This window comes from Poecilia latipinna, unplaced genomic scaffold (genome assembly GCF_001443285.1).
Source record: "Poecilia latipinna isolate Pla-1442-1.1 unplaced genomic scaffold, P_latipinna-1.0 Scaffold1168, whole genome shotgun sequence".
NCBI lineage: Eukaryota > Metazoa > Chordata > Actinopteri > Cyprinodontiformes > Poeciliidae > Poecilia > Poecilia latipinna.
This window is the reverse complement of record NW_015113784.1, coordinates 120,738-136,700: the sequence shown is the minus strand read 5'-3', so window position 1 is coordinate 136,700 and position 15,963 is coordinate 120,738. Positions and strand designations below refer to the sequence as shown.

The 15,963-nt window shown below is 44.2% G+C and overlaps 1 protein-coding gene across 1 annotated transcript in view; it reads left to right on the top strand.

Annotated features, from left to right (window-relative positions):
* Positions 1-15,963, top strand: part of LOC106960231 (teneurin-2) — a 106,842-nt gene that overhangs the window by 39,536 nt on the left and 51,343 nt on the right. Inside the window, exon 5 of the mRNA XM_015053218.1 lies at positions 14,561-14,683. Coding sequence (XP_014908704.1) covers positions 14,561-14,683 — 123 coding nt within the window. The remainder of the gene's footprint in view (positions 1-14,560; positions 14,684-15,963) is intronic.

Below are 15,963 nucleotides of genomic sequence, written 5' to 3'. Positions count from 1 at the left end.
GCGGCAATAAAACAATAAAAAAGCGACTTTATTTTAAGGCTTTTTACACACCAGTTGTGCCGGTAACCGGATGGTGCTGAATACAAATGACCAGCATGCTGCAAAAGTGAAAGAATCCAGCCTCTGTCACACATGAACACCTCTTTTATTTCAAGTTCTTCAGTCCAGCTTGTGTTGTGCTAACCTACAATCCTTCAGCTTTTGCTTTTATTTTTTTCCTCCCTCCCACGCCGGAAAAAGAGAAGAAGAGAAAAAAAAAGTGTCAAGTTAACGGCCCGCTACAAACACCAAGCAGAGTCAGGGGCGTGTGAGCTTTTGTCGCTTTAGCTTTGTTGCGCCGCTCTGTCAAAATCGGCCTCAACAGATGCCTCGGCCTCCGCTCAGTCCTGGTAAACAGCCACTGAGACAAACACACACACACACACACACACACACACACACACACACCGCAGAAATAACCAAGACTGTTTGTCTGAGCAGGTATCAGTCTAAGTGGGGATCCTAACAGACCCAGCAGGAACCTGGATGTTTTTCACTGATCTGAAGCCAGCGTGCGATACTTGAAGGAATGGCAGACACTCAGAGCGCATCAGGAAGAAAATCTGATGCCTGTCTACCGCTGGATCCGCAGGAAGAAAGAAAAGTGTTGCTCAGTGTGGGTGTGTGTGTGTGCGTGCGTGTGTGTGTGTGTGGGAGTATGCGTGGGCATGGATTTATTTATTTTTTTGACCTCCTTCACTGGCCGAGAGAATGCAGACCTGTGCTGTTTATCCGTCGGTGTGAGAGACAGAGGGAGGCAAAAAAAGGAGGATTTGAAAATAGAAGGACGTCTTTATGTGTGTCTATTTTAGAATGCGTGTGTGTGTGAGGAGGTGTGTGTGAAAGGAGGCAGATGTGCCACCGAGCCCCTGATTGGCCTCTTACCCCAGAGACCAGAGTCAACAGATGGGTGGATCTTAGGAATCAGAGACATCAGCAGAAAGAGAGAACCCCTCCCTGACTCCACATTAATTATTAATATAATTTTACATTATTTATACCTATAGCGTACCTTTTTTTTTGTTACTCTACAATTTGCCTGTCATAATGTAGCACGTTGCAAAAGTATTCATATCCCATATTCATATTGCGGCCATCGAATTCGATATGTGTCGTTTCTGATTTATGCGACGCTTGGTGCTGAAGTAGTTCATTGTCCTTCCTTTTTACAATTATGCACCACTTTGTGTTGGTCTTTTGTTGGCAATTTTAAAAAAGAAATAAAGAAATGTCCAGTCCAAGACTCGATGGACTGCCTCAAAACTAGACAGGCTTTTCCAAGACGGGTTTATTTTGGCCCCAAGCCGACTGCCAGTCTACAACATCTAGTCGCAAAACCAGAATGCTAATCCCAAATTAGGACTGCCTTACAGTCCTTTACTGTTTTATGAAAGATCTCTGCAGAGGGAGGAGTCATGCACAACAGTCCTTGCAAAACATTTCTCATTTATTTACATGAATTACGTACATATAGCGCGGCACCCAGTCCCACCCTTTCCCAAACGGGGGATTAGTGTACAGTCTAGCGGCTAATCGCAAATTGTTGTGTCTTTGGAGATTTGGTGCAGCGTCACATAGGAGAGTCACTTTCTATTGATTTTCTAACATCAAAGACTTTGAGCTGACCTCATGTGGACTGGAAGACGATGGGCGTCTGCAGCATTACCATTTGGCTGTGGGGTGTGAATACAACAAAGCAACGTTCTCTAATTCTCCAGATCCCCCCTCCCAAAATACAAAACGCCTTAAAATTAGTGAATGAAACATGACAAAATGTGGAAAAGTTTAAGAATAATGAATACTGTGAGTTAAACACACACACACACACACACACACACGTATATGCAGGTTTGCGCACAGACTCGTCCACTTTTGCGAGTGTTTGTGTGGCCCCTCGGAGTGCCCTTGAGAGCGGTGTGCCTCCTCCAAGGCAGATCAAGGCCCCTGGCCTGGGGCACGCTCACACACACACACACACACACATCCATCCCCCTCTGATTTCTGCCCGGTCACACCGCACTGGACAGACACGTACAGAGCCACACAACCGCCGCTGGGATGGTGAAGGAAACCCACAGATACCCCAGGCCAGACGAATATTTCACTTCTCTGGAAGTGCACAGTATATTTGCTAATAACGACAAATGGTTTGTTTCATCAAAACATATAATTCTAATTATTAAACGTAGAGTTAATTAGAGAAATAATATGTAGTGTGTCTGTTTCAAAGACTAATTGCTGCCTTTGTTTTATTTAATTTTTTTTCTTCTTTCCCAACATTGCATAAGGGTTTGTGTGCATGCCAGAGAAACCCTTTTAACAGCAGTGCCTGTCTGTCTTAATAATTAGTAGTATTAGCTTGTCAGCCAAGCCAAGAGATTACTTTATTATTAGGTGTATTTATAGCACAAACAAGACGGCTAACAGACTATCTAAATACAGTACACTGTTGCATTTTTAATAGGATCGAGCGCGTCCGATAGTTTCTGTGCATTCTCGCTCGTGTTATCTGCCGGAGATCTGTGCTTTACCAACAAACCTAATTGTCCACCTGGATACAATTCAGTAGGCAGAACAAGGCTGGAACAAGAAGGTTTTGTTTTATTTTATTTCTTCTTTTTTTTTTTTTTTTTTACTTTTGCTCTGTTGCTAACTGTAAGGTCCCCGTTCAACTGTAGGGAAATGTTTTGCTCGGGTGTTTTGTCTGTGCCGAACAGAGCGGTAGCGGTGCTGCCAAGCCTGAAACCCTTGTGTTTACCTTGCTTTTTGTAGCGTTAATCGTGCAGCGAGTTCACTACTCATAACAGGGAGTGGGGGGTACGGGAGGGGTTTCTGTTTTTTTTTTTGTGTGCTTGTGTGTGTGTGTGCCTCATTTGTGTATGATGCACGTATGTGTGTGTGCGCCGGCCCAGGCGATCGCTGCTGGGATTTGCGCAGAGCACCCAGAGCCATGCAGCGTGAAGAGGACCCCTCTGAGGCATCCGCCCAGGAGCCCGCTCATAAATTACATCAGGACACATGTGCCTGAGCAGCACTTTTCTGTTCTGTGTGCGTGAAAGTGCACACGATGCGCGTCAGTCCTTCTCTGCTGGAACTCGACGTAAACTGTGTGCGTGTGTGTGTGCGTGTACGATGTTTCACATCACACTCTCAGTCTGAATTTCTTTTCCTCCTTATTTTTCATATCCACACCTTTTAAAAGTATTCGTACACCCTTTAACTTTTTTCACATGTTGTCATGCGACAGCCGCAAACTTCGACGCGTTTCCCTGGGATTTTTCGTGATACGCCAACCAAATAGTGATTTTTGCAGATGGATATCAGAGTGCTGTGTGTTTCTGTTCATCTCCCCTCTTTGCTCTGATACTTCTAAATAAAATCCAGTCCAACCCATTACGTTCAGTAATCACAAACCTATCAAAACATGGGAATCCATCGAAACTCAGAGGCAGAGATGAGATTAACGCAGCACAAATGAAGAATAAAGTGATTTGGACAAAATAAACTGTTTAATCTATCTGCAAATTGATTCTGAGGGGAGAAAATTAATGATTTCGGCTTGTTTAGTTCATTTTGCACAAATGAAATGCAGATCAAAGATATTAATGAAAAATAATAATGCGGGAAGAGGTAGATAAATTGTACAGAAAAAAAATATATAACTCAGCAGTTCATCAGACAATTATAAATTTATGAGATACAATCAAATAGAGTAAAGACACATCTACAACGTACTAATAGGGATTTAACTGGAATATGTAACCGTGGAAGAAGTGACCATCACAATTCTTTAAGTGCAGTTTTGCTTTTCCAAAGGTCGAAGTCAAACAACTGACTTCAACCTGATCTGATAGTTGACACAACTAAGAGCGCACTGCAGCCACCATGAAACACGGTGGTAGCCGCAGCATGCTGTGGGGGTTCCTTGTTCCCCCAGCACAAACCCGGGTGGAAAGCTCTAAAAACGGGCCGACACATAGGAAACAGATTCGGTTCTTTTAGATTTGCTTCACAGTTATGCTCTACTGTAAAATAATCTGGCCAAGAAGCTTCCCCAGATGCGCCGAGGGACTTTTCTGAAAGCTGTGCTTCAGGTGTACAGTCGACAACACTTCTTTGAGGCACTACCCTGCTGCTTCAGATGGAGCCATGGGATTGAGATAAATATACACACATAAACTGCAAAAAGAAAGAGAGAGAGAGGGAAAACGAACTCTGAGTTTGTTCGTTTCATCATTACAGCATTACAGAGAACTCAAGAGAACCGGCAGACGTACTTCTTCGTTTTCGCTCCAGACTCCAGTGGAGTGTGGCCTTCCTCTTTTACCTGTGAAGGAATGACTGAACGGATGGAGAGAGGAGGATAAACGAGAGCGCTTGTTCCTCATTCCCTCGGCGTCTTGTTTGCTCGCTCCGCGTGGAGGACCCCTGCCAAAAGGAGAGGTGGTTGCTAGGATACAGGTGAACGGTTGGCATATAGGAGAGGAGACGGGTCCATCATCGTGAATGGCAACCCGGAGAATGTAAAGGAGGGTGAGGGAGAGAGAGCCGGAGAGAGGGATGAAACGCACACCAGAGGTCAGAGGTGAGCGTAAACACGGATAGGAAATGGAGGACAGATCGCCCCGAGAGCCAGACGGGAAGAGGGTCGCAGGGCTGATCCGCAGCTGTCTGCTCCCTGAGCCGTGAGGTCACAAGATTGCTCAAGTGTTAGGGATGTGTTGTTTGCACTGCAGAGGGAAGAGGAAGATGGTGGTGATGGTGATGATGATGAGAAGAAGGAGGACGCCTAGCGTGAGTGACAGGACAGGCCGGGTGTGGAGAGGAGAAACCGGGGGAGAGGCAGACGGAGGAGGAGAGATGAAGGAGAACGCGGCCTCCCGAGGGCTTCTGTCACCTGGAATAACTGTGGGACTAATGTCTCCTAATTGATCACAGCCAGCAGAGAACAGAGGGACGGCGACGATGGCGAGACGAAAGGACGGAGGGAGACTGCAGAGGACGGGGAGGGGAAGAAGCAGTTACGTCAAAACAAGTTGGGAAGGATAAAAAAACAAAATAAAGGAAGGAAAAAGAATAGGAGCCTTAGAAGACGGAGTGTGTAAACAAAAAACAAAAAAAAGGTGTGATAGATGACAGACTTGTCAGGCTAGTTGTGTCCGGGTGGACTGTTTTCACATTCCCATACATATGCACACAATCCCACACACACACGTACAGGTGCGCCCTTGACTTCCATGAGTAAACTCCTGCTAGCGGGCGCCGGTGTCACCTTTTGCGGGAGTGTTTCAAATGAATGTGCGCGCGAGTGTGTGACTGGTGAATTTGTCCGGCTCCGTGGCGTACCCCCAACATGGCACCGTCGCCGCTGATGAATGAGAGGAGCTCCTACGCGCGCGCACGAGCATTCACACCACGTATTTATTTATTCTTTTCTTCTTTTTTTTTTAAGGCTTCTCTCTCTCTCTCTCTTTCTCCCGCCTCCTCCGTGTGTTGATTAAACAGAGCCACACGCGCACAAACACTGTCATCGAGTGTGACCTTCACGCCTTGAAGCCGACCACTTCCCATCCATCACCGCCGTCTTGGCTGCTCCAGACTGATCACAATCGCTTACTTGCCCCGCCGCTCCTCCCGGCGAGAAGTGCCTCACTCGGGCGAGTTCCCATCACCGTTTCCTTCCCGTAATAACATGCTAATGGCTTTATCGTTCACAGCTGTGCAGTTAGCAAAGTAAATACATAATAATCAAATTCATATCCGCAACTCAGAGGTCTCACACACGCATGCTGGGTTAAGCAGAGCAACTCAGTCAAGTGTAAGAAACAGGAAAAAAACAAACAAAAAAAAAAGATTAAAGATGAACATTTCTATTCAAAACAATACATATATTACTAGCTAGGAGAAAAAAAAGTCTTCATTGTATTAAAAGTGCATTTCAAAGTATTTTCAAAGCAAATAACTGAGTTTGTTTTGGTAGGTATGCATCAATATTAATGTCCCATAAACAAAACCTCGACTCCTCTGAGTAGTTGAGCTGAAATATTAGGCAGCATTTGGTCAGTCGTACTATTAGCATAGTATATGCTTACTGTCCCATATGCTTGGCAATGGGACAGTAACGACCTGATCATAATTTTGTAACAAGAATGCCATTTTAAGTAATTAGCTAAATTATATGTTATATCCTAGTAGTAGCAGCTTTTAATAAACCGTTAACAATGAAGGTACATCTCTGATGGTAAAGGAAACTGATATTTAGGCAATGTCTAGCTACTAAATAACTACATAAAAACGACCGAGAAGCAACGACTTCTTGTTGGATATCAAAAGCAGATTAACTGTTTGTTGGTGAAAGTATAGCAAGATTTTAACAGCAATTGTTCATTTGAGAAAAGTGCCCAAGTTTTGTTCATTTTATGCAAATTACTAGTGTTATTGTTTACAGTTACTGCTCATAATAAGCTATTTATCAACACCAGAGTTGTAGTTTTTGCATAATGAGATGCCATTACTAAACTATACAATCACCCTTAAACAGCTGTTTATCATTAGCTATTAGTAATGGAGTAGTCTACAGACAGTCATCTGTCAGCATTCCGTAATTTGGCAAGTTATTCCAAGTAAGTAACAGTTTGTTTTGAGAAATAAGCAATAGTTTAGATGTTTGACAGCAAAAGTGTAACAATTGTTTAATCTTGTGTAATTAGCAATGTTATTATATGTAATCAGTTGCAGTAGCAGGTAGTAACAAAAAATTGAGAACAGAATAAAAATGCAGTTTTTGGGTCATTTTTAATCACTCCTGTTATCTGAGTAATTACTGCTTATGCTGCATTTGAGAAGAAGATATGTAATGTGATAATAGTCCTGTTGAAAAAAAAAAGACCAAATTGATAACGTGTTTTTACACGTTTCTAAAATCAACTGGTTTTTTAAAGAGAAACACTTAACTGTTTCAATTTTATCAAGAGTTTTGTCAATCACATAATTAAATTTGCAAAAGCTGATATCACCAAATAATTGAATTTCTCTTACTGCGGTAATACCCTATTGTTATTAGAAGTCCAACTAAATAATATTTTCTTTCAAACAATTTTTTAAATTAAATTTGTCAACTTTTCAAGTTGAAACCTCTGTAGCTGATATTATCTTCCCTTTTTTAGTTGTATAAAGAAGCAATAAGCATTAAAGAAAAAGTGCAACCACTTTGTTAAACACAAAATTTTTATTGCCTTTTATTTGTATTATTATTATTATTATTATCCTCTCAAGGTTTCAGCCAAAAAGAAACAAAAAAAAACAAATCTCCGGAATATGTGTGTCGTGTCGGCTAGCGGAGCTCTGTCGGGTCCGTGGCTCCTCTCCAAAGCCGGCTCCTTGACCCCTCCGTCCCCTCTCACGTCGCATGCGGCTTTCCTTCTGCTGATCCAAGGTGGAACAGTGAGAGGTCAGGATGTGTCGCTCATGCCAGCGTAGGTGTCCGTGTACATGTGCATCTTTGGCGTGTGCGTGCCACGTGTTTTTTTTTTGTTTTTTTTTTGGAGGTGAAGGCACTGCTGGGGCATATGGCGGGACGTGGGGATCGGGGCATACGGATCTGGACGTGGAGCGTGTGTCGGCAGCAGCGGGGCCTGTCGCGCTGATAAAGGTTAGGATCGTACGGCACGCTGCCAGTCCAGGAAAAAGGGGCAGGGCACGGCGCAAGGTGCTACACCATCTGCACCGCGAGGGATAAATGGGTCATCTGCTCTGGTCAGGGGATACAACGCAGGGGTGCACAGTTGTTCTGGGTTCTAACATTCATCTCTTGACTTTTACTTTTTTTAGATAAGTTTGGAGTTTTTTTTTTTCCTTTGCTTTTGCAGTTCTTACACCAGCGTGCCTCAGCTTGCTTCATTCATTTATTTCCTAATTCATTTTTTCATTTTCCACACGTCTTATCTGGGCCCGATCGTTAGTCCAATTAGGCCCCCATGGCGCTCGACTTGTTTCTGTGTTTAAAACAGAAGACGAATGAAGATTTTGTTTCTTCCCTACTTGCTTGTTCTCCGTCCCTTCCCTCAGTTTCTTTTCAGCTCCTCCGTCTCCCGGCCTTCCAAGACGCACTCTGTCTTTTCATCCTCACTCATTCTCTGCCGCTTTCTGATGTGTGATAAGATAGCATAGTTCCTCATATCCTGTTTCTAATACAGATCGATGAGAGGGAGAGGACTGGAGGTGGGCTGGGATAAGGTGAGGCAGAGCGGCTTGATGCGGGGAGGAGGGAGGGTCACGGAGCAGATATGTGAAAAGGAAATGAGGATTCAGAAAGGAGGACATCACTCAGATGCACATCTCTTTTCATTTAACCAATCACCCACACACACGCATGCATGCATGCACATTGCTACAGCCGTGGTGGTGGGTCCTGTCAATATTTCAGTGCCGGTAAAGAAGCCATTTTTCAGCTGTGATTTACTAAGTTGCTTTCTTCTCGTTTTGTGCAGGTAAGAGCTGCCAGCAACTCGCATAACCTTTTGTGTTGCAGTCAATTACAGTTCAGTTGCATCAGCTGGGTGAGGAGGTCCCATCGGGCCTCGCAGCTTTGCGCGCTTGTTGTTAATACCGTGCAATTTGCAGCATGCATACGCCGATGCACACACACACACACGCGCGCGCGTATGTATACGCTGGCAGACAGTTTGTCTCTCGGAGTCGATGTGACCCCCCAAGGGCAGCAGGCAGCCGTCAGCCGCCCCCGTCCTTTTGTCTGAGACTCTAACTGATCTCAGCGTCTTCAGAGCTCGGTCGACAGAGAGGGCTGCCTTATTTATAGGTTACATGAGTGGATTTCATGAGGTAAATTTTACGTAATATCCCAAAAGGCCTGATTGTTGAGAACCTGGCCCAGCGTGTTTTTTTTTTTTTTTTTTTTTTTTCCCCCCTCCTTTCGTTCCTCTGATATTGGCAGCAGGAAACGCTGCTACTGGAGAGAAATTGATTTCTGCATTTCAGGTCTGGATAAGCATGGAAAGATGTTAATATTTACAAAGATCATTCCCAATCGCATCGTCTAATGATTAGATTCATCGATACATCTGTCTATCTGTCAATCAGTCTATCCAATCATCCGTCCATCCATCCAATCATCCATCTAATATCCATCCATCCATCCATCCGTCAATCAATACAATAATCATCCATCCAATCATATAATCATTCTTCTGTCCATCCATCCATTCATCCATCCACCGTCCCCGTTCCATTCATGTCTATCCTTTCTTACCCCTGCATCTGTTCATCCATCCATTTTGTCAGTCGGTCTCTCCAGGTGAGTTCTTTTAGTTTCTGTGTGCGTTTGGTTTAGGCTGCAAACAGACATTGAACCAGCCAAGAATAGAGAGCCCCTATGAGATATGAAGGAAGGGGTGGAGCATTGGACCAATTAGAAGCCAGGCCGAGAGTGGGAGGGGCCGGTCTGCGCTACAATTACCGTCCTAATTGAGGTCAGAGTTGTTAATTTACTGGTGAATTAGAACAGTTAATATGCATTTATCTGGATGGCCAGGGGAGAATGAAAACATGCTCTTCGTTTATGCGCGTGTGTGTGTGCGTGTCTGCGTGCGTACGTGTGCTCTTTGTGTAGTTTTACATGCAATGCAAGAGATTACATATAAATACATGCAAGAGGCCGCGCTGTATCTTTGGTGCAATTAGCAGCATCACAAGTAGTTCAGTTGGATCAGCCGTGCAAAGAGGCAGCAGCAGAAGAAAGGCGAGAGACGAGAGAAGAGTTTGAGCATTTCCACGTTTTCCAGAGAAAAGAATGATGATGATGATGATGATGATGATACAGATACAATATTTTCCACCTGGTGGACATGCAGTGCACAAAGTCACTTCTCTCTTTCGCTGGCTCTCTTTTTCTCTCCCCCCTCACTCAAGCAGAAATCAATTTACACCCTTTAACTTTGAAACATACAAATATCGCTGGGACATGCGCAGGTGAGCTGGATTTGTGTCATCCTCTGATCTGTTACAGGATGAAAAAAGCCGGTAATTCCCTTCTTGGTCATCCACGGGGGAGGAAGCTGTGCCTTCATCTCTGCTTCGCATCTTCGCCGCATCATCTCTGGTTTTCTCTTTTTTTTTCCTTCTTTTCCAAGAATTCTCCACCACTAACCTCTCTGCCAGCGCACGATCCGCCACCTCCTTCCTCCCTCATCCGTACCATCATCTGTCTTCTCTCTTTTTTTTTTTTCTTTTTTTTTTGTTACAGGACCCTGTGTGCCATAGCTTGGTTTTTTTTTTCTTTCAAATTCTGCCTTCTGCGGATGATACAGGCAAGCACTTTGCCTTGCTGAATTATGAATCGGAAAAACATAATAAAAAATAAAAAAACTCTCCATGAAGTAGCTGATCTATTTTTAATCCAACATGTTTGCTTGTTATACCTGCTGCTCAGTGATCTGCCCCCGTATGCCTGTGTGTACACGTGTTTTTTTTTTGTTTTTTTGTGTGTGTTCATCTGTTGAGTTGAATACATGAAGAAGGCAGAGCTTAAAAAGAGAAACTCTTGCTAAGACGGTCTGAATCCCCTGTTCTCCCCGTCCTGTCAGTGGGATTTGAACTGAGATGGGCTTTATTGGCGCTGCACTTAATAAATGCAGCTGGAAAACAGTAATTATAGCAATTACAACCAGCAAGAAAAAATGCTTAAAATGACAAAGCTAAATACATCAGTTTCTGCAGGTTTTTTCTTAAATTATGCTCAGACATCGTCAGACGTGTTGCTGTAACCATGGAGGTGGAGGATGGTAAAGACGATAAGTGTCTGGTCTCTCTTGGTCTTTCTTGTGTCTTGCTGCAAAGAAACCTGTTGACGGAGTTTGGAGCTTTTGTCACGGAGGAGTAAGTGTGCCACCTGTTGGTCAACCTTCTTCTTCTTCCTCTGCTGCTGCTGCTTCCTTCCCAAAGCAAACAACAAGAGCAGCATTCCAAAGGAACTGCGTGGCTTCCAAACCTCGATGGGATTCATGGGAGATTTTACGTGAGAAACAGAAAGTGGCAGATAATTTTGAAGTCCAAGAAAAACGATAAATGGTTTTTGATGTTCTTCTTTTTTTTCGTTTTTTCACGAACAAAAAGCTTAAAAGTGTGGCACGGTGAGACAATACTTTGTGGAACCACCCTTGTCTCAAGCAGCTTTGCAAAACTTGAGACTGAAACTTTGACCTTTTCTTCCCTGCGTCGCTGCTTAAGGTCCGTCAAAGTTTTATGGGCTGAAAACCTAATTTTTTTTCGACTAGATTTACTTTGTGGACTTTGACTAGACCATCCAAGCGCATGCTGTGGCTTTGGCTGTATATCTGTAGAGCTGTATAAACAAGGAACCTCGTCTCGGTGCTGTAGGATTTTACTGTCTTTATCTCCATCCGTCTTCCCATCAATATCCTCCACAATGCATGATGCTGCCACCACCGTGTTTTATGGTGAGGATGATCTCTGCCACTGATGTGCAGTTTTTGTTTTTCTGCATGTAGATCTATTCTGGTCTCGTCTGACCAGATCACCTTCCTGAACATGCTAGCCTTGCCTCTTTCCTGGCCTGTGGCAAACTGCTAGCATAACTTTTAGACTAATTTATTTTTTTAAAACAGCGCTCTTCTTGGCACGCTTCCATAAAGACCGGACAAAAAGTTTTCCCGTCGAGATTCTCTAATGTGAGTCGTGCATCTCTGATTAATCATCCCTTTGTCTGACTTATCAGTTCATGTGGACTGCCGTGTCAGTTCTCTGTTAGATGTCTAAAGCTTGGCATTTGTGTTTGTTTTCTAACTCTAAACTAATTCTCCAGCTTTCATCCCTGACTGTTTCCAAATTGTCCTGGAGGTATGAATGTCTGCAAGGCTCTGAAAGAGGAATAAAAAAATATCAGTTTTTTTTTTTTTTTTTTTTTGGGAAAATACATGTGTATCCATAACGTCGCCGAGACATAAACCAGACGAACACACACACACACACTGAGCTAACCGCAGTGCTGTCGGCCTGTTGTGTTCTTGGAGGTGACCTAGAATGAGAACGGCGTCACAATAGATTCACAATTGCTTACTGTCTCCAACTGATTCAATAGGCAATCTTTCTATCGACGGCTCTCTGTGATACCATCTTTGTGTGTGTGTGTGTGTGTGTGTGTGTGTGTGTGTGTGTGTGTGGGCGCACGTGCGTGTGTGTGTGTTATCTACAAGGAAGGACAGGGCAAAGATAAGAAGAAAAGGGGGGAATTCAATGAAAAAAAGATGGAAAGGAAAGAAGGCTGGTGCGATTAAAAAGGAGAGGTCAAAGTTCAGATATGAGAGAACAGAGACAGGGGGCGCCCTCGCCTCATGCTCTCTGTTTCTTGTTTTCTATCCACCCCTCCACCACCAACCCCTCCAATCTCCCAGCACTCCATAAAAATAAAAAAATAAAAAAAAAGAGCTGACAGTGTAGGCCGGGAAGCAGCCAAGGTGTCAGCGCTTTCCTTTGACCGGGAAGCAGGGGAGGGGAGAGAAGTGGAGAGAGGGTGATGAAACACACAAAAAAGGAGGAAACAAAAAAACACTGAACCGAGAGAGAGAGAGGAGAGAAGAAAGAAAGAAAGGAGTTTTTCCCCCGTAGCAAATCCCGAATCCGCATCCCTGCCTCCTGAAACTTTTACACTCCTCCCGGTGTGTGCAAACCCTCGGCAAGTGCAGATAGGATTTTGACAAGACGGAAATTGATTCCCGGGCTCCACATGCAGGTGTTGTGAGTCTGCTCCCATCCCGAGAAGAGGCACGGTATCGCCTTCGTAATGCATCCTAACGCCGCCGTGCATTCACGTCTCTATATGCCCTCCGAGCCCACTTCACAGGACTCGCAGAGCTGGAAGGTGCCTTTTAATGTTAAGTCACTTTCAAACAATGCATCTCAATCAACCGAGCTTTGGAGATCAAAACAGTCATTCATAAAAGAAAAGAAACACACCTCTCACTGAGGATATTATCGAACTAGTAAGGCGACAGAATGCTTGGCGTTTTTTTCCTTTTTCCCCCTCGCTCATCTTGTATTTATGGTGGGAGGAGACATTTTGCAGGGTTTGTGGGGAGCGATGAGGGAAGAGACATGGGGAGAGTAAAGAGCTGACAAAGTGAAGAGCAAACCCACTCGAGGAGCCTCGTGCCACCAGCACACACAATAACACAGCAGAGGACAAAGGGAGAGGAGAATGTAGAGGAGAGCCATGGAGTGTTCCCTTCAGAGAGGAATCTGTCACTCGCTCTCTGCGAGACGGTGCAAAAGGGTTCCAAAATAATAAAAAAAAAGAAGAATGCAACAGACGCCGAAGGACGCTCTGGGAGAGAGTGAGAAAGAGCGAGGCTGAGGCAGGGAAGGAACTCGACAGAAAGGAGACGTTTGAGATTCCTTAATTGCGTGATCTCTACAGACTCGGCTCCTGTGTTCCGCCGTGTTTCATTAACTGCGGTGTGTGTGTGTATGTGAGTGTGTGTGCGCGCTGCGAAACGTGTTGCACCGTCTCATACAGGTGCCTCTCCATAAGTCGGACAAATTTATTGATTTTAGTCTTTTAAATAAATCGAAAATAAATTGACTTGTTAACGTGAAGCGATAAAACTTGAGGGTTTTATTTTGTTAATTTTGATATTTATGGCTCGTAGCGAACAAAATCCCGGAATATAGCTTCTCATAAAATTAGAATATTACATAAGACCAATAATAAAGGGGAAAAAAATGCTGTGATGTGACGTGACGTTATGCCAAAGAAGCTGGCTCTTTATATAGAGCTACATCCAAGAATGGAAAGTTAAGTGGAAGGAAAAAATGTGCACAACTAACAGAGACAGCTGGAGTCTTGAGAGAGCTATGAAGTAAAGCCGATTGAAGTGTTTGAAGTAGATTCATAAGGTGCAGCTGGACTTGGAGTGTCTACCTGGACCAGTGGCTGTGTTTTAAAAGTCCACTTATTGGATAAATGTCATCATCAAATGTCAGTCCAGGACATCTTAGAGATCACGCTTCCCTCTACTATCAACCATTATAAACATACTGATTTCATATCCCAGCATAACTTCCAAGTATTGAATGAAACTGTACATTACATGGAGATACTTCTCACTTTGCTTACATTTCTGTTATCAAAATCCTTTTTCTTTTTATTTTTCCTGATCATTCTTATGTAATATTCCGATTTTCCAGGAAGCTGAATTCTGGGTTTTCATTTAGCTGTAAGCCACAGTCATCAAAATTCACACCGGCAAAAGCTCGAAACGTAGCAGCCTGTGTGAAATAAGTGGATGTAATAACTGAGTTTCCCCACCTTTTCGAGCTGAATTCCTGAAATAAATGCACCTTTTGATGGCATCCTCAGTCACGGGAGCAAAGAAGGTTGTTCTGCTGATGAGCTTTATCGTTTGTAGCCAGCTCTCCTCCAGCCCTCCTCTCCGGCCTCGCTCACATGTTTCTCTGCTTCTCCTCCCCTCCGTGTCTCTGTGTGCAGCGATCAACTTGCTGGGTCTGACGTGGCAGCTGAAGCCCTCTGACGGCCCTCTGTTAAACAACGGACTGGGAGCCGGTCTGCCTGTCAACAGTGACGTGGCCACACTGCCCTCTGGAGGCAGAGGTATGAACTGTCAGCTGCACACCCGACACCAACGAGGAGCACGGTAGCAGAAGAGGCGGGGAGGAAAAGGATGGAGATAATTATTTTCCTCCATTCTTTTCCTTTTGTTGTTGTTGTTGTTGCAATATTTTCAATGTGCTACATTAATTACTAAACATGTGCACTGCTCTCTTGTGAGGAGCTCAAATCGGTCCTATGCATAGCAGTCCTCTTCAAGAATCATACTTCGACCCATTTTTTTAAAAAACATAGCTCCATCTTCTGCATGAATAAACTGGCTTGAGCCTGTATTTGACCACATTTTCACTCCAGTTAGAAACGAGAGAAATATAGACGGGGAGTTGCAGGGGGGAGGGTACCTCTAAAAGCCGTATTTGCTCGGTAACACACAATTCGATAGATTTTTTTTTTTTTTTTTTTTTCCCACTCAAACACAGCCGCATCTGAAATATTGATGCGGCCGGTGACGCAGCACTGGATGCACCGTCCTGTTTTAAACACAGCGAGTTTGTGTCGAGCCCAGTTTATCTTTTCACTCGGCGGAGAGGTAAAAACTACCCTCTCTCACCTACTCTCTCTTTAAAGGGCCCCATGCGGCTTCCTATCTGTTCTTCTCTCGCTTTGCTCGGTGTGGCTCTGAAGCGCGCGTGCGTGCGCGGCGTGTGTTGTAGACGTGTTCAGGGGGGGCTTCTTGCTCTGTGTCTGTACAGTCGGCATTAATGAGTGGACTGTCGTGCTCCGTTCCCCAGCCATCTAGGCCAGATGCTGCTGCTGCTGCTGCTGTTGTTGTTGTTCTATACTCGCTGCTGCTTTTATTTCTTCACACACGCACACTTGCTCTCGCGCTCCGTCTTTTTCTGGCTGCACTCTGACACTCCTCCGTTAGATGGCTGACCTGATTGCAGGATGCCGCGTGTGTTTTTCTGTGTTTTTCGGCGCGCTCTGAAGTCTTGGCGCTGAGGTTCTGTCAGCCCTCTATCATTTCAGCCCAGACGGCGAAGTCAACGGTCCTGCAGGCTTTCAGGAAAAAGTTGTATGTCGAGCCCAGATGCAGAAGATTGCACGGGGAAAGCTGAGAATCCAAAGATCAAAAGTGCTGCTGATCCTGCATAACAAGTATAAAGAAAACCCAAAGTGTGATGGAAAAAGTACTTTTGCCCTCCTACAGATTTCTTCTAACTTGAGTAAATAAAATAAAAAAAATATTTTCAATTGATGAGTTGTAATAAGAGGCTTTGAGTCTTTAATATCACAGGCCTTTGAACCCTCCCATGATGCCA